This window comes from Manacus candei, unplaced genomic scaffold (assembly GCF_025592945.1).
Source record: "Manacus candei isolate 608988 ecotype Guabito, Panama unplaced genomic scaffold, ASM2559294v1 h1tg000011l, whole genome shotgun sequence".
Taxonomy (NCBI): domain Eukaryota; kingdom Metazoa; phylum Chordata; class Aves; order Passeriformes; family Pipridae; genus Manacus; species Manacus candei.
Genome location: NW_026138059.1, coordinates 13745414 through 13768761, shown reverse-complemented (window position 1 = coordinate 13768761; position 23348 = coordinate 13745414). Strand labels below are relative to the sequence as shown.

The 23348-nt window shown below is 39.4% G+C and overlaps 1 protein-coding gene across 2 annotated transcripts in view; it reads left to right on the top strand.

The window, feature by feature from the left end:
- The window catches only part of GCLC (glutamate-cysteine ligase catalytic subunit), a 38163-nt gene extending 16100 nt beyond the window's left edge, over positions 1-22063 (top strand). For both annotated transcript variants that reach the window (XM_051777849.1, XM_051777850.1), the window contains exons 3-16: positions 364-546; positions 3174-3287; positions 4057-4115; positions 4205-4341; positions 9991-10065; positions 10967-11083; positions 11911-12049; positions 12570-12682; positions 13354-13446; positions 14207-14311; positions 16428-16509; positions 16606-16709; positions 16802-16922; positions 20451-22063. In XM_051777849.1, the coding sequence (XP_051633809.1) occupies positions 364-546; positions 3174-3287; positions 4057-4115; positions 4205-4341; positions 9991-10065; positions 10967-11083; positions 11911-12049; positions 12570-12682; positions 13354-13446; positions 14207-14311; positions 16428-16509; positions 16606-16709; positions 16802-16922; positions 20451-20656 (1648 nt within the window). In that variant the 3' untranslated portion in view covers positions 20657-22063. The remainder of the gene's footprint in view (positions 1-363; positions 547-3173; positions 3288-4056; positions 4116-4204; positions 4342-9990; positions 10066-10966; positions 11084-11910; positions 12050-12569; positions 12683-13353; positions 13447-14206; positions 14312-16427; positions 16510-16605; positions 16710-16801; positions 16923-20450) is intronic.
- Positions 22064-23348: the final 1285 nt, after the last annotated feature.

Below are 23348 nucleotides of genomic sequence, written 5' to 3'. Positions count from 1 at the left end.
GAACAGAACTTTTGTCATACCTTGCACTGTGAAAGCATTAGAGGGTTCTGTACTTTCCAGTTTTAGTTAAAACCCCAAGAAACAAAGCTTGAGACAGATACTAAAGGTGATTGCAATTTGATGACGTAAGCAAATTCTGCTTGCTGCACTATACAGCAACACTATTACTGCCAAACTGTGCCTTATTTTCTTTGTACTGCCTCCTGGCAGTGAGGTACATTGGAAGGTACGTTGTGTTACTGTCAAATAATCAAATTTAGAAGGTTTTTCTTGCAAGTGGTATTAATTTCTGTAATTCTCCCAAATAATTAATCTTTTTTAAAGTTGCTGAAATATTTACATGAGGCTATTATTTTACTATAGCCACCCAACACTCTGGAGACCAGAATATGGAAGTTACATGATTGAGGGGACACCTGGGCAGCCATATGGGGGAACCATGTCCGAGTTCAACACTGTGCAAGACAACATGAGGAAAAGACGTCAAGAGGCTGCTTCTGTACTCAAAGAAAATGAGGCTGTTTGCACTGTGACATCATTTCCAAGGTGAGATGGTTATTGAAGTGTAATGCCATGTTTCCTATTGTCCTTATACAGTTTTTCTCCTTACTGCATATAGCTAACTGTACAATGAAATAGAGAAAAACATGATTCAGTTGAAGTACTTTGGCTTGATGTTCCAGTCATGTTTCCTAAAATTTTCATTGCAGCAAGACAAGCAAATAAACATCTTTTATATTTTTAGCTTGCTTCTAACCTGTGACAATTTTGTATTAGGAGAGAATACCTGAATATTCATAACATATATTCTATATGTTGTATATAGAATAGTCTACCATCTTGAGTTGATAGAGCAATTCATATATAAAAAGTTTCTCTTTACCTATTAATCTTTACCTTTAATCTTTGTAAATAGCAGTTTTGCAAAATATGGCTAACCTGATCTATTTTTTAACACTACTTTTTCACTGAAGTGCATGTAAGCTTCTGGTAGTTTGGAACACACAGACTTAAGACTTCTATAATACAATACTGTACTTACTGAATCTAGAAAGGAGAGCATCTCTCCTGGGTGGACAATACCCTTACAAAAAAGGGTAGATTTCCTCCTTTTTATTGTTATTAAGACATACTTGAAGAAATTAAATTCAAGATGTACTTCATTACCTAGGAGAAACTGTACTTTATGCATTCCTTTCAAACATAATTCTAGGCAGGGATTTATTATGTTCGTTCTAACTAGCCTGGTCAGTGAAGTGAATGAAGATAGTTATGCTTATAATGGTTAAAAAGTTGCTCTGCAGTAGAAGAGAAAGAGCTGACCTTACTGGCTAGTTTCTTGGGTAATACAGAATGCAGTGGCCCTAAATTCTTGCTGAGAGCAGGAACAGTACAAAATATGACTTAGCAGTGAAGTTCAGGTGCCAAAATGCCTGCATTAAGACCCATGAATGCTGTTTTCTCTTTGTCGGAGCTGTACTAGGTGTAATAAGAACTTATTTAAAGTCCAGTGGTTAAGAAGTTCTCAGTGTATTACAGAATTGGGGGGGGTTTTCCCTGCAACCTTATAAATATATTATGTCATTAAATAAATTTTCTATACAAACATTTTTGACCCAGTTTTGCAGGGAATAAAGGGAGAGTTCTTCATTGCTTTATAGATACAAATAGATACTTCTTACATCACTGTAGGAGCAAGACATTACACCTCAGTAAATGTGTTGCTAAAAGCTCAGTAAAAGCTAGTAAATAATAAAATGTAGTTTGTTTATTACTTATGCATCCTCCCAAACATAGTTTCGTACCTCAGAGGTTGCTCTCCCTAGGCTCGCCTAATTTAGTTTACTTCTTGCACCTTTCACTATCTTACCATTCAAGGCCTGTTGGTTTGACTGGAGTCTTGCTAATATGTTTCTGAGGTTTCATGGGTTTGGAGTTTTATGCCACATTCTCTCTACAATGAGGTGTACGTATGCCTGTGTGCATCTGTGCATGTACACGTGCGTATAATAAAAAAAACTGCATTTGAAAAGGAAAAAAAAACTTGTCAGAGTGCTGACAGAAGAAAGGTAAAGAAGTAAGTTTATTCAAATTAAAATAACTCAGTTAAAAATTAACAACCTGAAAATGCTTAAATATTAAAAATTTCTAGCTTAGATGCTAGGTAAGTGTCTCTAGTTCTTAAATTCGTGAGCCTCTGCTGCTGGACCAGAAAGTTGTTTTCTGTCTTGAGGACCGGAGGGATGCAGTTTGCAGTGTAGCACTTTCATAGGTAATGAAGCTGGGTTTACAAGTTGCAGGACAACTTGTATACATAAACTAGGAAGAAGAAAACAGTAGTAAAATACATGCTGAGAATAAATTATATTTTCAGAAATGTATTTCCTAGTATTTTGTGTACGTTGTTTATAGCTTTATCAGCTAACTTTTTTTTATCCATCTAAATAGTAGAGCCTCTCAAGATAACATAATCTTTGCCCTTTTTACTGGGCAGCATGGAGAAATTAATCTTCTGCTTCTTTACCTCCACCTTGCCAATGGTTCCTTTGTCTAAGCTGTACTGAAAGCTAATTTTTGTTTCAGGTGACTGAAACTTAAATGGAGTTTCTCAAAGGGGAGAGTTATATTCTGATTAGCTTGCATTTCTCTCAATATTTTACACTAATAGCTGCATTTTTTCTTTGGTTATTACATTCCTCTCATAGGAATTTTCAGAGTTCTAGAATTACAGGCTGCTATGAAACTCAGCACATATCACTTGAAACTACCTCTGATTCTTACAGAGTTGGTTAAGTATATATTTTAACAGGGGTAGATTGTTGGGAGCAGAGCTGGATAAATGATTTCAGCAGTCAGCATTAACCTGTATCCTCTAGAGAAACTCTTGAAGGCACAGAATGCAGTTGCATGTCAGTATTAGTGACGAGCGCTGACACACTCTAACATGTGTATATACTCTACATAATACTGTGAAGTCTCCTGCTTCAGCCACTGAAAATGTCCATAATGGTAGACTAGTGGTTTGAAAAAATAAAAAAAAAGGCTGTCTTAACCGCCATGGAAACTAGTTGTTGGCTGGTTGTCTACTAGGATCCTAATCTCTGATCATCTCACCATTTTAAAATCACAGTCTGTTTTCATTATAGCTTGGATCTCATTGTTGTCTTACACAGGTTAGGGTGTCCTGGGTTTACACTGCCGGAATATAAGCCAAGACCAGTAGAAGGAGGAGCTTCAAAATCCCTCTTTTTTCCAGATGAAGCCATCAATAAACATCCTAGATTTAGGTAAGAATATTTGGGAAGTCTGATGAGAAGCCGAATATTTTTTCTTTGCCTAAATATCTTAGACACACCTGCAAATTCTTTACATTACTGGAATAGAGAGCACTGTGTCTAGTTGCTGCAGATATTGTAAGGACTTGGACAGAAATGGTTGTGATGACATGTTTTTTCTTTTCAAAGTGATTTAAGAAAGTAAACTGTTAAATTCAAGTACCTTATATAATAGTTGCTGTTATGGGGCAAAAGGTTTTGATTTTGCTACTGCCAAATTGTTTCCGTTTTGAAATCGTGTGGCTAAATGCTTCCCATCATGGTTAATCCAGCTCTCAGGTATGTCACAGCGACATCTCAGTGTAGGCAGTAGCTTGCCCTAGTTACTCTGAAATGGTTCATGTTGTACTTCTATAGTCTGAGAGGGGTTTTCACTGTAAGGTGAGACTTTGAAAAATGAAAATTATTCTGTTTAAAAACTAAGCACACCTTTTATCTTGCCCTTTTATTCTTCAGGTCTTTACCTTTTACTTCTGACTGTTTTATCAGTGTAGTACTGTGAAGTCCATCAAAATAAGACTGACTTCACAGGATAAAAAATCGGTGTTGTCTACCTTAAACCAGGAAAAGAACCATCCTGAAGGAAATGCTCAAAATAAATAGGAAGTTGACATTCTGTTGACATGTCTGTTGACATTCAGAATTGTTAAGCAATTAACTGCAAAAACATCTGCATAAAGAGAAAATTTCAGATAATTCCACGAACTTTTTTTTGTTGTAGTACACTGACCAGAAACATTCGACACCGAAGAGGAGAAAAGGTTGTGATAAATGTACCAAGTGAGTAAATTCAATCTTTCTTTTTGCTTTTTTAAAATAATTGTTCAATCTCCTGCTCTGAGTTACTGTTACCTGTATTTTTCACACAGTATTTAAAGATAAGAACACACCATCACCATTTATCGAAACATTTCCTAATGATGATGGAGAAGCAGCAAAGGCGGCTAAGCCAGACTATATATACATGGATGCTATGGGTTTTGGAATGGGAAACTGTTGTCTCCAGGTAAAGTGCATATGCTTTCAAGATGTTTCTGCATGTTTTTTCCCCTAAATGCTTCCCGTTTTAAGACTTGCCTTATGTCTACTTTTGCTTTCTTAATTCAGCTGATGCGTTTTCCATCACTGAGGCAAAAGGGGAGATAGAAGAACAAATATAATGTTATGTCTGGTAATCTAGTTTTAAAATCCGGGTATATTGGGTTTGGCTGGCCAGGTTTTGAGCACAGAGGGGCTGAAGGGATGGCTGTTCTGAGAAGTGGCTGGAAGCTTCCTCCATGTCCAAGACAACCAGTGCCAGCTGGTTCCAAGACAGACCCAGCACTGGCCAAGGCCGAGCCCATCAGCAACAGTGGTAGCACCTCTGGGATAATACATTAAGAAGGAGGGAAAAAACTGCACAATGGCACTGCAGCCAAAGATAGGAGTGAGAACATGTGAGAGGAAGAGCTCTGCAGGCACCAAGGTCAGTGAAGAAGGATGGTGAGGAGGTGCTCTGGGTGACAGAGCTGAGATTCCCCTGGAGCCTGCAGTGAAGACCATGATGAGGCAGAAGGATGACAGTGGAGCAGAAATCCACCTGCAGCTGTTGGAGGACCTTACACCGAAACAGGTGGATGCACGAAGGAGGCCTGTGGGAAGCCTGCAATGGAGCAGGTTCCTAGCAGGACCTGTCATCCCATGGGGCATCCATGCTGGAGCAGTCAGTTCCTGAAGGACTGCACCCTATGGAGCAGTTCATGAAGTGTAGCCCATGGGAAGGGCTGTCGTGGTTTAAACTCACCTAGTAAATAAATACCATGCTCCCTCATACACATGTACACCCCCACCCCTGGTGGTGTGAGGAGGAGAGTCAGAAAAAGGTGAAACTCATGGGTTGGGATAAGAACAGCTTAATAATTAAAATAAACTAGAATATAATTGTACTAGTAATGAAAATGAGAGGGGAATAAAACTCAAAAGAAAAGTGATGCTCAGTGATACAGTTGCTCACAACCAGCTACCAAATGCCCAGCCAGTCCCTGAGCAGCAATCGGCCCCTTGCAACTAACTCCCCCCAGTTTATGTACTGAGCATGATGTCATATCCCTGTGGCCAGTTGGGGTCCTGACTGTGCTCCCTCCTGGCTTTCTGTGCACCTGCTCTCTGACAGAGCATGGGAAACTGAGAAGTCCTTGATTTAGAGTAAGCCCTGCTCAGCAACAACTAAAACATCAGTGCGTTATCAACATTATTCTCGTACAATCCAAAACACAGCACTGTTCCAGCCATTAAGAACAAAATTAACTGTCCCAGCTGAAGCCAGGACAAGGACTCCTGTTGGAGCAGTTTTTGGAGGACTGTCCCATGGGAAGCACCCCATGATGGAGCAGGGGAAAAGTGTGAGAAGTCCTCCCCCTGAGGAGGAAGGAGCAGCAGAGAGAACATGTGATGAACTGACCCCAGCTCCCATTCCCTGTCCCCCTGCACTGCTGGGACAGGAGAAGGTAGAGAATTTGGGAGTGAAGTTGAGCCTGGGAAGAAGGGAGGAGTGGGTGTTTTAGTTTTTATTTCTCATTATTCTACTCTGATTTGACTAGTAATTCAGTTAATTTCTCCAAGTCAAGCCTGTTTTGCCTGTGACAGTAACTGGTGAATCTCACCTCACTGAGTTGGGTCAGAGTGTGGATCTACTGGAGGGTAGGAAGACCTGCAGAGGGCCCCGGACAGACTGGATAGATGGGCTGAGACCAACGGCACGAGGTTCAACAAGGCCAAGTATTGGGTCCTGCACTTTGGCCGCAGAAACCCCAGGCAGTGCTACAGGCTGGGGCCAGAGTGGCTGGAAAGCTGCCCAGCAGAAAGGGGCTTTGGTGTGCTGGTTGACAGCCAGCTGAACATGAGCCAGCAGTGTGCCCAGGTGGCCAAGAAGGCCAATGACATCCTGGCCTGTATCAGGAATAGTGTCACCAGCAGGACCAGGACAGTGATTCTTCCCATGTACTCAGCACTGGTGAGGCCACATCTCAAGTACTTTGTTCAGTTCTGGCCCACTCAATTCAGGAAGGACACTGAGGTGCTGGAGCGTGTCCAGAGAAGGGCAGTGAAGCTGGTGAAGGTTCTGGAGCGCATGTTCTGTGAGGAGTGACTGAGGGAGCTGGGGATGTTTAGCCTGGAGAAGAGGAGGCTCAGGGGAGGCCTTATCACTCTCTACAACTGCCTGAAAGGAAGGTATAGCCAGATGGGGGTAAGCCTCTTCTCCCAGGCAACTAGTGACAGGCAAGAGTCTTAAGCTTCGCCAGGGGAAGTTTAGGAAAAAATTCTTTACAGGTGAGATGATTAGACACTGAAATGGGCTGCCCAGCAAGGGGGTAGAGTCATCGTCTCTGGAAGTGTTTAAGGAAAGACTGGACATGGGACTTAGTGCCATGGTCTAGTTGACTTGGTGGTACTCAGTCATGGGCTGGACTCAATGATCTCAGAAGTCTTTTCCAAGCTAGTTGATTCTGTGATCTCTCCCTGTCCTTGTCTCTATCCATGAGCCTTTCGTCACATTTTCTCTTCCCTGTCCAGCTGAGGAGGCAGGGTGGCTTTGGTGGGCACCTGGCATCCAACCAGGGTCAATCCAACAAATCAAGTTTATTTGTTTGCATTATGTTTATTTTCTGCTGATATTCAAATGTGGTTGGATGACTTGCTGGAAGGGTCAAACTGCATTTGATCGAGTACCTGCTCCTAGAACTCCAGCACTTTCCAAGTGTCAAAGATCATCTTCCATTCTGGTCATCTTTCAGGCATGACCAAAGAACACTGTGAAGATGGAAACTGAGCTGTCTTGTAGGAATGTGAGGGAGTTTTTGGTTATTCATTTTGGGTATTTTTCTCTTCCGTATTCTTAGAACAGCAAAGGAGGGAGTGGCAAGAGGTCATGGGAATATTTTTTAAAATAAGTAGCTTTCTGCTCTTGTATAATTTTATTTTATTTACAAACATCATGAACTCCTGTATAAAGTTTCTCATTCTTAAATATTTTATCTATCTGATAAGGACTTGTCTTCTCCCTGCTTGTACCACAAACCTATCAAATCCACATGGATAGCTATCTTCTGTTACTATGTGTTGGGAGACATTCTTGGTCCTGTTTTCTTATTTTCATTCATTTGCCTGAGTTACTCCTATCTTACAGTATCTTCCCTTTAAATCCAGGTGCTGATTATTGGGAGTGCTTTAATCCTTCCAATTTCTGTTTGTTTTTAATGTTTCTCTGTCAGCCTGATGCTGGGGGCTGACTGATGCCTTTAGGTAGCTGCAGTGTATTTGACATTAATAAAATGTGCCCGTTGCCACCACCATGTTGGAAGCAGAGCTAGGAAGAGGCTAGTGTTAAGTCTGTATGGGATTAAGGGAAATTCTCCAGGCTCTTCTTGTTTCATAGCAGTGGCAGAAATAACCCCATAAAAAGCACTTCCCTTTGAGACTGAAAAACTATGAAAGCCAAATAAATAGAAGTTATTGACAGCTGCTAAGTATGGTTTCTTGTCAGTAAGGGCAAGTTAGGGAGAATCTGATGAAGTAGTGAAGTGTACATAATACTGTGTGGTATGGCATATTTTGTACCATCTCTCTTATTTAAGACCAAAAAAAGAAAGCCAACCTTATCATTCAGTCATTGTATGAACTTCAAAAAAAAAATAGTAAATTCCTGTTTAAGGAATACCATTTCACTAGTCCCCATTCTTGTAATCAGTGGCCAAATTCAAATTTGGTAGTCCTGTTATCGTCAAAGGGAGGATGAAAACAAGGCTGGCAGCTGCTTCTGGATCAACTGATAATTCCTGATAATTGACTAGAAGAAAACATGTTTTCCCCACCTATTTTTTATAAAGTAGTTTGCAGTATGCATACTTCCTTTTGTGTTTTGGGAGTGGTTCTGTTGGTTTGGTTTTTGTTTTGTCCCTTTTTTTCTTACTGTGCACCAAGCTACAACTTGGTTTGATGTGTTTCCAGGGTTAAAAATAATGTCCTGATGAGCTCAGCTGGGACAGCCTGCACTGGCAGTGGGGTGAGAGGTGCTGCCCTGCAGTGCCTATAGCCCTCCTCTGGAGAAGACAGGCATGCCCTTTTTCTCTGTAATGGGATGTTTGTCTAGAAACCATGTTGAATCTCATATTTATTGTGGTTTGGAATAAACATAGAAGAGGAGGCAAATATCAGTGTCTGGGGAGAGAGTATAGGTGGCTGTCAACCCACCTCCACTCCAAGGCTAGCTCCCTAGTGCTGAATGTCCCAAGTTAGTGATAAGAAATCATACTTAGCTGCTTCTCTGCAAGAGAATTAAATAATCTTGTCCTTTTAAAATGTGGATTTTTGTTTGCTTGGATTTTTTTGTGATAGCCACTTGAAGGATAGACACAGAAGAAATATATTGTCTACAGCACAACCATTTTCTAACTTAGAATGTTTTAGTGAATGTTGGCTGCAGATTTAAAAAGACAAACAAAACAAATACAAACAAATCCCATATTCTTCCTACACTACTGTCACCAACACCCCCCTAGAAAAGCCCACCACTGAGGCACCAGTGAACTCAGGGGTTTTGGAGGGATTTGTTGGTTGGGTTTGGGGTTTTTTGAGTCTTAACTTGAGGTTGTATTGGTTTTCAGTGGCAAGCTGAGAAGAACATTTATGTTTTGTGGAACTCATTATTATCTGTGGAACAGGAAAGTCTGTGTTCAGCTGGCATTCTTCAGGACAACAAGCAGTGATGGTGATCTAGAGCTGAAGTGTGTTATATAATGTAGTGGTAGTGGTACAGGGGTACACTCCCAACTGAGTTATCCTCTGATATGTAAACATGTAAACTGCTAGGATGAAGAGACTTTTGAGGTGATTGATCACTGCATTTTTAAAATGCATAAAGTGTTGGTTTGAGAAGTCTAGAGGGTAAGGTCTGCTACTAGAAATGTATCTTGTGTTTGATGCTGCTCTCAGCAAATTTCACAAAAAGATTACAAAGCAGTTATATTTTCCAGTGGCCTATATGTGGTAGGATTTCCACAGTATTAATGGCTTCTGCAAGTAACATTTATTTTCCATCTTTTGCTGTGTTCTGACCTCTGAAACAGGCAAAGCTGGACTTTTTTTTTAATGAAAGTTACAGTAGACACACAGATATTTATTTTTTTGCAGGATCAAAGGCATCTTGAAATGTTCTTTTAAACAGGATTAGCGTCACATAAAACAAATGTTAGATCTACAGTAAAGTCTGACTGTTGTTCTAAGTAAGTAGGTTCCTGGCTTATTTCCTGAAGGTGCATTACCAACCCATGTGTATTGTAGATGTTAACTCAGTTTTCTTTGATTCTGGCAAGTGTTTGTATATTTAGCCTCATCATGGAAGACTTATGGTCTGCAATCTTTTAATAAACATGGAAACAGCGTGGAAAAAAAGCTTGTAATATAAATGCTACTGATAGGTGGGGCAAAAATGTACCCAAGACGTAGGAGGAGGATCCACACAAAAAACCCCACCCAAAGTCAACCAACCAAACAAAAAAAAATCTACAATTTTTGGTATTTAAATCATTTTATTATATCATTGATTTTTAAATCTAGGAAGACGATGCTTGTAGTATGATTATAGAAATGGTGATAGCGACTGTACTACTTCCAACAGGTAACATTCCAGGCTTGCAGCATTTCCGAAGCAAGGTATCTCTATGATCAGCTAGCCACAATTTGTCCCATTGTGGTAAGTAATGGACATGTGTCAGATGAACTCTTCCTTAGTGTCAAAAGCCACTACGTGTAAAAAGAAAATTTAAATTACAAGCTCACAAATTTGGTGCTCTGGGAGAAGTGTCAGACTATTTCTAGGTTGTCACATGAGTTGTGTTATCTATTTAATGTGCAAATGACACCACAAAACAGATGATACCTGTTCTTTCCCGGTCCTCGTATCTGTTTCTTCTCCTCTGCCCTCACTCCCACATGCACAAGACTCCTGTTGAGTATTCTAAAAATACATTTGGGGTGGTTTTTCTTGGAATCAAGGCAAGTTCACTCCTGAAAACAATTTTTAATTTTTCAACTCTGCGCTGGTGTTACAGAGGATTTCAGCTTAAGTTGTTTAAAGCTGTCCCTTCTGTAAGCATGTGGTCATAAACAGATGTTTATAGCAGGTGTTACAGAAATAAAGTATCTCTCTGGTCTGGATGGTGAGCAGATGCTGCCCTGAGTGAGGTATGCTCCAGCTGTGTTGCTAAGGTGCTTGGCCAAACAAAAATTAACAAAATAAAATGCCTGCCAGGTGAACTTTTAAAGTTTCAAAGTGTGCAAGCAGAATACTTGCCGATTTGTCACAAAATTGCTTCTGCCTATGTCATTTTTGTGTTCCTTAAATGCTGATCTGTAGAGGTAAAAACATTTGGAGAGTGTCAGATGCCACTTCAGTAATGCAGCCCTCCATCTAAGCATTTTCTGGAGGTAGCAGTTGAGAAATTTTCGGTTATACAGGCTTTGGCTGTACGTTACACTGAAGTATATACCTGAGTTACTTCTGGACCAGCATGTTTCCCTTTCCAGTAGGGCTGTATTTTGCTTTTGGTTGCTTGGCCTGTCCTTTGTTTTCATATGAGACTGTTTTATTTTAGATGGCATTGAGTGCTGCATCTCCATTCTACAGAGGCTACGTGTCTGATATTGACTGTCGCTGGGGAGTAATCTCTGCATCTGTAGATGATCGAACACGCGAAGAGAGAGGGCTAGAGGTGAGTAATGTTAGGTAGTAGATATCTGGGTTTTTTCAGGTAAAAAAGTTAAATCTCCTTTAGCATCAAATTCTGCTTGTGCTCATCAGAATCCCTAAAGAGGGAATATAGTGGTTTTTTTGGAAAATATAGGAAAGATGGTGTAAACACTCACCTTGGTTGTACAGTTTGTCTTAGCAAATATATATTTTTAATTAGGTATGGGATCCCAGTCCTCCACAGCTTGCTGAAAAGGGCCCCCTGTGATGAAACTTCTCAGTTTGTACTTGAGCCCAAAAGGCAAAAATTGCTCTGGATTAAATAGCAGGTGCTGCTGAGTAATATAAACTAGAACTATGTGAAGAGAGCCAGATGTCAGAACTCGAACCTAAAGTTTCTCTAAGAAGGAATTTGCATTCAAGGCACTTAGAAAATAGTTTTAATAATAAATAGTTTTAAAAATCTACTTGAAATTTAAAAGCATCTCTAACAATGTACATGTAGTGAAACTGTATTGGTATGTGTTGCAATAGTTGTAATAATGCTGTCCAGGTACTTGGGGTAATGGTATATTACATCAGGAAGAAGTTTCCACTCTAGAGAATTCTAGTCAATGTGTGATGACTGGTTTTTTGCTCAGATACATATGTCTGCAAACAAAATAGTCATAATTCCAGAACTGCTTTCTATTGATCCTATTTAAGACTCATGCTTTTTTAATAATTTTAATTGAGACTATAGGGCTTTTTTAAACAGGGTAATAATTCTCACATAAGTGTCATTAGTGAGCGAAACTTAGGTAACATTGTTAACAAGCTGTTAAAATATTGTATTCTTAAATTATATAGCCACTGAAGAACAACCATTATAGAATCAGTAAATCCAGATATGATTCCATAGACAGTTATCTATCTGAATGTGGTGAGAAATACAATGACATTGATTTGACAATAGACAAAGATATCTACGAGCACCTAATAAAGGAAGGTAAGTGCTTGCTTCATTATGAGCAGGTTAAGAATTATGTTTGCAGTGTGTGGGGATATTTTGGTTTTGTTCTTGTTTGTTACTATCATTGTGCAACCCTCAGAGTTACTCCTACTCAGGAAGTATCTGTGTAGCGTGATCTTGAGAGTTTTTTAAAAAGGATTCATTTATAACAGAAACTGTCCCTAATGCATCAAACTGAGTTTCTCAAGCTGAAGTTAATATTTTATCTTTATGGAGTGAGCAGAACTGCTTTAGGAAACATGGCACAGAGTGCATCAGAAAACAGGAAGAAACAGGCAGCCACACCAATATTCAACTGCCATTTCCAAACAAGAACCTGTTCTTTTTTTTTTCCTCTTTAATCATTTCCTTCCTTCCTGAAGTCATCATTTAAACTTTAACAGGATGTGGTGGGTTGAAGGTAGTATTGCAGAGTTGGATGTTTTCAGTCTTGTAAAAAAATTTTTGCTAGAGCCTGTTTTGATATGTGTGAATTGTTTGAATTTTCATTTTGTAGGTATTGACCACCTTTTGGCACAGCATATTGCACACTTGTTCATTCGAGACCCATTGACTTTGTTTGAGGAGAGAATACATCTAGATGATGCAAATGAATCCGACCATTTTGAGGTTATGTCTGATTTGGAGGAATTTAGTAAATATTTTCATATATATAGTTGTTTATTCTTTATAGTACTGCTTAACTGGAGGATGGCTGTAGTAGCTAAGAATTTTTTCATTGCACTTTCACTTCAACTAGTTCTTTAGCATGACTTTGCAGTAATAAGCATATTATTTTTTTTATCTTTTATTTAGAAGGTGATGGCTTATACTTTAAACCAAATAAAATAAGAAGAGCCCAATTTATAGCTATATATATCAGTGTTAAGGGGAACTGTCTGTTTTTGTGGCCTCCTAAAAACTGTTTTGCATTTTAGTTATGTAGAAACGTCTCTCTTTTACAGTTTTGTGAGATAATAGCTATGGTGATATTAGGTATTTTTAGTTTGGGATGTGTCAACCCCTCATAAAAAAAAAAGTCAGCTGTATACTGGTGCCCTAGTATCTTGTGCATAATACTCAACCACAATAGCATGAGAAAGTGTAACGTATTTGCTCCTAGGATGGGTACTTGTACTGGGGGGTTTAGGAAGTCATGCCACTTTGGAAGCACTTCTCTAAGTTGATTGGCTGTTCCAAGGAAAATATTATGACTCTAGTTTATCTGCTTATTTTTCTTTGATTATATTATAGAATGATGTGTATCTTGACTGTGACAGATTATTTCATGTGCTTTGCAGAATATTCAGTCTACAAACTGGCAGACAATGAGGTTTAAGCCACCACCTCCCAATTCAGATATTGGATGGAGAGTGGAATTCAGACCTATGGAGGTAAGAAAGACGTCGGTATGCACAAGAGCGCATTTCCTTTTAAGTGGAAAAGTACCAGGCATTATGCCATCCAGTATCAAACTCTTATTACTTGTGCTGTGGTTTCTCCCCTCTGAATTGCTAGATGCAAGTGAAGTGGACAGCAGTGTTTAATCAGGCATGAACTGTGGGAATGTAACTGACAGGTGAATCCACTGCAGCACAGCAACGCATGCTAATGGATTTGGGGTGATGGGGAAAGGAATTAGGCTTGTATTAAAGCAACAGTAAACAAAGCCCCATTTAGCTTCTAGAAACTGTATTTTTCCAGTACATTTCCTGGTACTGAACAATTCTACTGTCATTGTTTTGTTTTTCATGAGTGCTTTAATTCTGTAGCTGTCAGTTTCTGAGCTCTCTGAATTTAATCCCTTTAAGGAGTGGAAATTTAAAAGCTACTATACATCTGTAATTAGACAGAGAGCCTGAAGGTGCAGCTTATTAGATAGTCTTTTGAAACACAAGTGTGTTTTGGTATCGGATTGAAGGTTGAGTTTGTTGAAGCATGTGTGTGTGCATTGTGCATTTCAAGTCACTGCTGATGATTCCTGTGTGTGCGTCACCATCTTGGTGAGGGGTGTGTGTGTGTGTGTGTGTGTGAGAATACAAGCACCAACGTGAACATACGAGTCAAAGTGTTTTAAACTGTCCTCAATATTTGACTACTTGCATGAGTGTGTTCTCACTACAGTAATTGACTTTCTAATCCTTTCATGTCTAGGTCCAGTTAACAGACTTTGAAAACTCTGCGTATGTTGTGTTTGTGGTATTGCTAACCAGAGTGATTCTGTCATATAAACTGGATTTTCTCATTCCTTTGTCCAAGGTAGGTGTGAAAGATCAGATCCATTAGAAATAAATGCAATGTATTTGCCTGATTTTTATCCCCTGCAAGCTAGGAAATAATATTTGTGCACTTACAGAATAGTCATTTTATCTTTCAGTCAGTTTTCATCTATAGCAGTACTTTGAATTGATGTCAACTTTACAGTATTAAACAATTTTACTGCTGTCTCATGGAATTAAACTTATAGACAAATGCTGTAGGAATTTCTGTGGTGCCTAGCAGTGTCTGACTACTGCAGAAATGTCAAGAAATACCATTACCACAAGGCTGTTTGGAGGCTGGGAAAAGGGTATGTTTGGAGCATTTTACGTGGTTGGGGAAATAACCCATGGAGGACAAAATAAAAACTTTAGATACTTATTTTAGCATGACTGTTGCCTATGTCTCATGCTATTATTCTCTGTTTTGTTTGTATCTGGTGGAGAGGGAAAGGAGGAGTCAGCATGCTTAGTGTTACACAGTATTTGAGTGGAAACAAATACTGCTGATTCTGGTCACAGCTGTGACTTGTATTTAGACAGACCAGCCATGCAAAATGTGCTTTTGCCTTAATCTTGTCCTCAAAATTGCTGAACTGTTTTGTGTGAAACTGTCCCTACATATCCTCTTTCTGAGGCCCTTGACCAAAAAATGTCTTTTTAGATGTATATTCCTGCAGTGTTATAGATAACTTTAAAAAAAGTCTTGTAGTGCAGAAGGCTTTTAACAAACTCTGTACTGGAAAATCCCAGTTGTGTTGGCTACAGCATAGCTGTGTATCCTGTGGCTTTTCATAGTGTTTTCTAATTAAACTGGAGAAAAACACTGAAGCTGTAAATTTACAGTAATGATACCATACATTTGGTATGACTTCTAAAATGAGATGTCAGGGAGTTCAGACTTGATAAATAATGCAGCAATTTAGCACTTATATTACATAGTTACATTGTTATTTGAAGTGTCTCAAAATGACACAATTTTTAACTACTAGTTAAAAGTGAAAAAGAGATTAGGTGCTGAAAGAACCTGAACAGAACTGGGGGACTGGTGGGCTTAAAATTGCTTGAGCTCACCAAGTAATTTGGCAGGTAATGCAACATAGAATTGCACAACCATTGGTAAGCCTGCCTCTTTCAAGTAAAATAATAGGGAGTTATGGGGCTAATCTCACACTAATCTTTGCTGTCTGATTGAATGCGGTTGAACACTCATCAGCTGGGACTGGAGTTCTTTCAAACTTTCAAAACAGCCTGTTGTGTAAATAAGTTTCATAATATGAATAAAAATAGACATTTGAAAACAAAGCTTTGAAAGATAAGAAGTAAAGATTTTGCATTGCCCTTAATTAAAGGTCAGACAAAGAATTCAGCAAATCCATATCCTCTCTTCTGAAGACAGTGAGGTAAAGCCGATGTCCTAAAGCTGTGTGATGTTAATTCCCTGAGAACATACTGACCAAATAAGTTGGACAAAATTTTCCATCCAGAAAGACAGAGCAATGCTTATGTCATTTGCAGAGCACATGTACTTTGTCATTTGCAGAATTTTTGAGAAGTCTGCAATTTAGAACTTCTTTACTAGCAATCTTAAGTTGAAATATCTAACAGATGTTTGGGAATGGAATAGATACAATTCCCATACAAAGTTACTTGAATGCTGTTTCCAAAAGTTTGTTTAATACTTTGATAACTCTTCTAAAGGCAGCAATGATTTTGTTAATAAAAGAAGCAAGCTGTGGCTAGGGAAATAGCAATTTTCTTCTTCTGTACTCATTTGAATTGCATCTAAATATGCAAAGAAGTCTGCCACATGGGATGCAATGTGTTATTCACAAATTTTCCTGTGTTTTCATCCAAACTTAAATTAGCATAGCATGTTCTAACAGGAGACCATTACCTTTTTCCGCTGGAGACCCAGTTTCATAAAAAGTTGTCTCTTTGTGGGTTTGTACTGGACAATGAAGAATGAAATCAAACTTATCTCCACAACTTGACCTGTGCGATGAAATAATAAGAAACATAGTAGATATTTCAACTTATGAAACCAAAATGTGAGAGTTTGGTAGAGTCCTACTGCTCCAAAGGGTCACACATCTCTGAAATACTTCTTTTGCCAGGTGGATGAAAACATGAAAGTGGCCCAGAAAAGAGATGCTGTCCGACAGGGAATGTTTTACTTCAGGAAAGATATATGCAAAGGTATTACAACAAGCAATCTGACTAACACTGTTGTCAATGGTAAGTGCATCTGCTGCCTTCTAACCGTTTTGTCCTTTCTCTTTGTCACCCATGAAGGAGGAAATGCTGTTGTGGATGGATGTGGCTCTGCACAGAATGGGGCAAGCACCGACACAGAAGAGTACACCTTGATGAGCATTGATACTATTATCAATGGAAAGGTCATAGCCTCTTCTACTTGGAACACACTGTATTCTGCCCTCCCAGAAACCAGACTGAGTGTGTTTTATGCTGATTCTGTTCTCATACACAGGAAGGAGTCTTTCCTGGTTTGATCCCAGTTTTGAATTCCTATCTTGAAAATATGGAAGTGGATGTGGACACAAGGTGCACCATCCTAAACTACCTGAAGCTAATAAAAAAGAGAGCCTCTGGTATGTTTGACATTTTTGGACATTGATTTTCCTGGCATTTTCCTGCTTTCAGTTGGGTAAAACTGATGGCAGTGGTGGCTGTCTGATTTTAGTGTTGAATCATGAAAGCAAAGGACTGGAGCATGTTCTCTGGCTTTAATGTGATCCTGTTTAATTTTGATTATTAATGTTTAGTGATCCATTTTAGAATTTAAATTAGTAACCAATAAAGTTTAGAGGGTAGCATATGTCCAATCCAAGATTTCTCTGTTCAGCACCACTTACTGCTGCTTTTGCCAGTGTGTTGTCCACTTTGTAGTAGTTTGTACATATACTAACCCACTTTTCCCTGTCACTTGGGAGGTGTAAGAGTGAGGCTGGGTCTGGTAGCCTGCTTGGTGTTACTGGTGTGACTCCAAAGCATGCTGCTCCAAAGGATTCATAAGTCTAAACTCAGGTATGCTAGAGCATAGGACATAGTCTTTAGCTCCCTGATAAGGAAGCCCTTTTGTAAGTAGCAAAACTCCTTCAACACAGAGCAAACCAGGCTCTTCTGGTCTTTCCCATGTTGCAATGTTTTTCAAGACAGGTGGTATAAAGACTCTTTATTTTCCTTCTTAAAATGCAGCAGTATAATGAGTAAAAGATGTAGGCTGAACTTTAATTCAGAACTGAGTGCTTAGCACAGACTTCAGCAGCTTTTTAACTTTTTCTTTGCAAATCCCTCAAACACCTGCCTTGCAGTAAATTTAATTTAGCAAGATAATTTTAGTCTCTTAATTCAAGACTTTTTTCTTCCCCCCCCAATTTTAAATTAAAGTATTGCATTCCTTTTTAGTTCTTGAAAATTGCTGTAGAAACTTCTACAGCATGGGTATTCTAGGTAAAGACCTTTTCAAAGCTGAGCTGGAGATCTGGACTTTCTCTCACCTGGTAATTCAGTACTTTAGCAGTACTTCAGAATGGTAATAAGTTTTTAAATATTTGCTTGTCTGTTGTTGGGTTTTCCCCTTCAGAGAAATACTGTTGAAGAAACAAGGAATGCATAAGTGACCTGGGTCCAACCCCTACTGGCAGGTGTTTCCCTCCAAAGAACAGCTTTGCTACCTGGTATGCAAAGTTGCAGTCGTTGCAAAAGTCAGTTCGTGTATTTACACAGACCTAAAATGTGTGAGAGTGAGGTAGATAAGAGTCTAGGGTTTATAGTTTAGCTCTAATGAACTGAAATGACTTTTAAATGATGCTTCTTAAGAGCCAGAATTCACAGAATAAAAAGCATTAGGTATTGTATTACTGTGCCATGATGTTTCTCAGTTGTGAGCTTTAGAGTAGTCCAGTTTACTCTCAATCTTAAATCAAATGTTCTTGATCTGCAGCCTGTCTAGCATGTCATGTCCACAAAGAGTGGCCATTTTTCTGATTTCTCTCCTCAAATGGTGAACACAACACTCGTGAGTTAAACACTGACACCTTAGCTGCTGTGGCTGTAACCTTGCCCTGATATCATCCATCTGAGCTTCAGTTACATCCTCTCTTGCAGCACAGCTGGGTATTGCCCTCCTGGTCTCTGTCTAGGTGGTGTGTGACTGCCACCACTCAGTGAGACTACAGATTTGGTAGGCAGGCAGCAGGTGCTGACCACCACCAAATATTAAAGAGAGCAGTACTGAGACAGCAGCATCAAGCAATCCTTGTCCTGCTGTGCTCTCCTGTCCCAGCTGCCTGCAGTGTGGGAGCTCTCTCGGCCAACGCTGGTGCAGCAGTCAACAGTGCTTGATGAACAGTCACAAATGTGATTTCCATGATCTTTGCCTTGCCCTTGAAGCAGTTACACTTTTGGTTCCCATAAAGTCATACAGTAAGAAATGCCACAGTTCTATTATATGCACTTAAAAAAAGTAGTTCCTGTAGTTTTGAGTGTTTAGTTTAAATGCTCTTCCCAGTTATTCCATGATATGCCTTCTAGTTCCTATGTTGTAGGAGCACATTTTTCTACTCAATTCTCATCAACATTTATAATTGTTCAGACCTCTCCAGTACTTCTGAACAACTTCAGTCGCTTCTGAGCTTGCGATTCCCTTTGTCTTGTCTCTCCTTGATTGGAAAGTTGTCTCACACCTTTTGTCAGTCTCTGGTGCCTTATCCTTGTATGATCTTTAAGAGCCACAGGCTGTGCTGCACATTTACACTGTGACAAGGATGTGGAGTGCCTGGCCACTAGGTGTCTATGTTGGTGTGCACTGGACTGCTCCCAGCTCCTCCTGCATAGACAGCCTGTAAGGCTTTCAGTCCAGGAATGTGTCTCTTTTTTATGCCTTACTCTGCTCATCTCCTGGCTCCACTGCTTTTCTTGCAGGCCTCCTGCTTCTTGTTGGTATGAGAAAGTTTTCCTGTGAGTTTTTATTGTCTTCAATAAAAAATGTTTCTTGGGTATTGTTTTTTTTTCTGCCCTCTTCTTCTATAGAAATTCTGGCCTCATTCTTTAAAACATGACTTCTGGTTTTTGAAGGACATTTTTATTTCTAATAACCTTTTTTATTCTGCTTTTCTTTCCTGTATTTTTTGCAATTTTTCTCATTTGTGTTCATGTACCTCTGTTCAAAACCACTGCTAGCATATTTTTAAACAGTCTTGGATGCTTTTTACTTTTTATTGTGTGTTCCTCCATGCTTTCTCCAGCTAGATTCCTCTTTCTTTTTATAATATTCTTAAACTGAAAACTTCTGTAGTGGAAGTCCTTGATTCTTTCCACTCATGAGGAAACTGATGTTCCAGTAGCTAGCCATATAAGTTTTGCTAGGCTCTTCGAGCATCCCATCAGCCTATCTTAATGTCTTGCTGTCAGAGTTACCCTTAACTTGTAGTAGTTAAGGTTGGTCTGCAGATGCGGCATTCAGGAGCAAGATTTAGCAGCCTGGCCTCCAGCTGCTACTTTCTAGGAATGTCAGTTCTCCTGCAAGTGGTGTGTGCTCTTCAATGACCCTGTATAGAAGTGTTGGGGACCTTTAGGCACTTGCTGACCACTCCAAGTATTGTGTAGTGAAGCAGAGGCAGTGTGTACAAACCAGAAATTGGTACAATTGGGAACCTGCCTTTTTTTTGCTAGAGTAGCTGCCAGAGGGAGAAAGAATAGTAAGCAAAGATAGACAGATCAAAACTAGCAGCGGAGCTGGATGAACTACAAAATTATTTTGTATATATATATAGTTGTGTAGAGGTGTCTGTTGGCTCATCTCAGTCAGATTCTGTTAAATGAAATGTTTAGGGCATCTTGCTGTACAGTCTCTTGGTAACACCTGTTCCAGTAGCTACTTCTCTCTGCGCTGTCATTGCAACATCTGAAAGTTTGAAGATTGCACCAGATGAATGGCTTTTAGATCACCAGTGGTATGTCAGCTTAACTATGCTTGCAGTTTATCTGTATTTGAGAAACAGGAAGTGTTTCTCGTGAAAGCATGGACTACTCTTTAACTGTGTATATAATGCAGAGAACTGTAGATGCTAAATTAGATATATAAACTGTGACATTTGACTTCCCCTTGCCCACAGGAGAATTAATGACAGTTGCTCGATGGATGAGGGAATTTATCGCACAGCATCCAGCCTACAAGCAAGATAGTGTGATAACTGACGAAATGAATTACAGCCTTATCTGGAAATGCAACCAAATCGCACAAGGCCAGGCAGAGTGTCCTGAACTGTTGGGGGCGGGATTTAATAAGAAACAAAGTGGAAACAAAACTGACTCTTTGTAATGAATGAATGCTTCTTAAATAAAAAAAAGTTTAAGCCTTTTAGCAAAGCACTAGCAAAGATGCTGTGAATCTGGTACAGTTTCATGGTGTGAAGACCAAAACAGGGTTACTGCACTATATAATGGGCCGATCTGCCTAAATATTCGTTTAAGGCATCCTGAAATAGGCATATTCTTATTGCTGAGGTTTATACAATATACATGTAAATAGTAAAATATTTTTATGATTAACATCAATGTATTTTAATAACATTGTAACTAAAGTTATTGTGAATTAGCTTGTAACTTTTTTATGCTTATTCTAGAAAGAAAAATCGCCCTGAACAGCTTTGTAAATGTAATGTTACTTGTATATTATATATGCATTCCAGTTACTGAATGTTTACTGTAATTTTTTTAACCTGGAATGTGCTAAGTAATTTACCTTATTGTGTAAGAAAAAAACAATTCTTCTGGATCTAACTGAATCACAGAAACTTTTTCCTTCCATTTGGGTTCTGAAAGTATGTAAGAACAGATAAACGCATGTGCATCCTAATTGTTAATCTTTACAGCAGTTTCTCAGTTGCCACAAGACCTGCATCTACTTGTAAACTGTAAAACTCAGAGGAACAGATCTGTATTTATTCAGATAATGCAAGTCAGCCTGCCTGCAGCTGCATCATTATTTTCTTCCCCTCTGAAATAGATCTGTGTGTTATCATAGTTCAGAAATTTGCCCAAGGATTTAACAAAAAAATTGTAATGGGAGATATGATGAAATAGAGGAGAAAAAGCTCTCTTCACAAAGGAACCAGAGACACCCACTCTGGACTTTGGCATTCCTTGTTTCCTGTTTCTCCCACATTGCTGATGTTCCCACAGTTGACAGTGACTGCAGCACAAAACCAAACTCATGTCCATTCTTCCTAAAGGTTGAGTTTCTCGTTTTGTCATTCATTATTATAAATATTTTTGTCAGCATGTTTATTTCCTAAAAAGGTACATTATGTTGGTAGCTGAGGGTACCTACATAGCTGTAGTTTTGGACAACTTACTCCCCTCTAGAAAATAGTTACGAAAAGAAATTTTGGAATGCACTAATCCTTTGAATTTGGAGCAGGTGCTGGGAGTGACTGTAAAGTATTTAAAATTTAGCCATTGCAACTGTAAATAAAGCCAACTTAAGGGGCCTTTTTGATTTAGCTTCGTAACTGACTTCTAGATGTGAATTGCATTATGGGTAGATGATGCAAAGCTCAATGCAAGCATATATAAATACCTGAGGTGTAATGATTTTTTTAAAAGAGCTAATGGAGAAACTGCAATGAAGAGGTGCACTAAGAAGAAGCTTTTATGTACTGAAATAGACTTCATTCTGTGTTCACAGGTGTTCTTTAGAGAATAAAAAGAATGCTCTTTTTCTGCAGTGGTGAATTTGTTTTACTTAAGGTGTAGGCATATACTGATTTAGTTTCTGTAATAAGGAAATAAAAATAAAATTTGCAGTATGTGTTAGTCACTTGCATGACTTGAGCCCACATTTTCAGATTCAAAAAAGGAGGAGTTGTGTACCTTGCAAGTACAAGTCATCCAGACTCACTTTCGTCACGGTGGAGCTTCTCAGGACTAATGGCAAATGATCTGCCACCCCTGCAACAGAGAAATCCTTGCCCTTGTCAAGGTAGCATCTGGCTGATTGCACAGCATGAGCCGCTATGCTTGGAAGACCCCTAAAAATAGTTAGAGTGCTTTCCTGCTGGTACTGCATCAATACCTGCCTTTATTCCCTTTCAGTTGATATCAAATTACCCTTCTGGCCTACTGTGTGTCCTGTAAGTGAGAGAACATTTTGTCATGATGCCCTAAAAGTTGTGGCTGGAAGTTTCCCTCATGACTTCTTGTATGCATATTTTCAGAAGGAATGAGAGGCATCAAACACGGAGCTGCTGCTGTTTGTTGAGACAGCCATGGTTGCAGTATCCAAGCAGTTTACATTCACTAGATGAAGAGTTAAGTATGTGCTCCAGCCTGCTCTTTATGGTGTGGCACAGTGAGGGCTGTACTGAAGGCAAACCAGAGTTGCTGCAGAGAGGGGAGGCAAACTTTGCTACTGGTTTTGAATATACCTTAGAGGTGGCTCTGTGGTATCTGCACCCACTCCGAGGTGGGGAAGCAAACCCTAGGGCAAGCCTCAAGCTCTGGCTGACCTTTTGCAGAGAACATGAGAGAAACACCCTTGAGCTATGAATTTGGGATTTTTGGTCCTGCAGTCATCAAGTGCTTTCATGGGATTAATGACCTTTCCAACAGTCACCTGAGTAAAAAGGGAGGTGAAGAAGCATCAAGTAGCTGAGGTGAACTGTGATTGATTCCTTGTCCAAATACTTTAGGAGTGCATCAGTCATGGCATTTCCTGTGATTGCTAATGTGTTGGCCCCAGTTCAGCCCCAGTAATATAGTTTCATGCCTTCCACTCAGTTTTCAGCTAAATCCTGCTATGATTTCCAGTGCTCTGGATGCTATAAACGGTACTCTGATGCCAGTTTTCTCTAGAGAGTCAGAGTACTTATGTACAAGTGTATTTATTTCTGGATTATTTTAGCCATGCTTTTATCATGGCCTAAATCCTTAAAACATGGCTGGCTCCTTCTATGTGTGCACAGAGCTCTGCAAGCAGCTTGCCTTTCTGGAAGTGATGCAGCAAGAGCTTC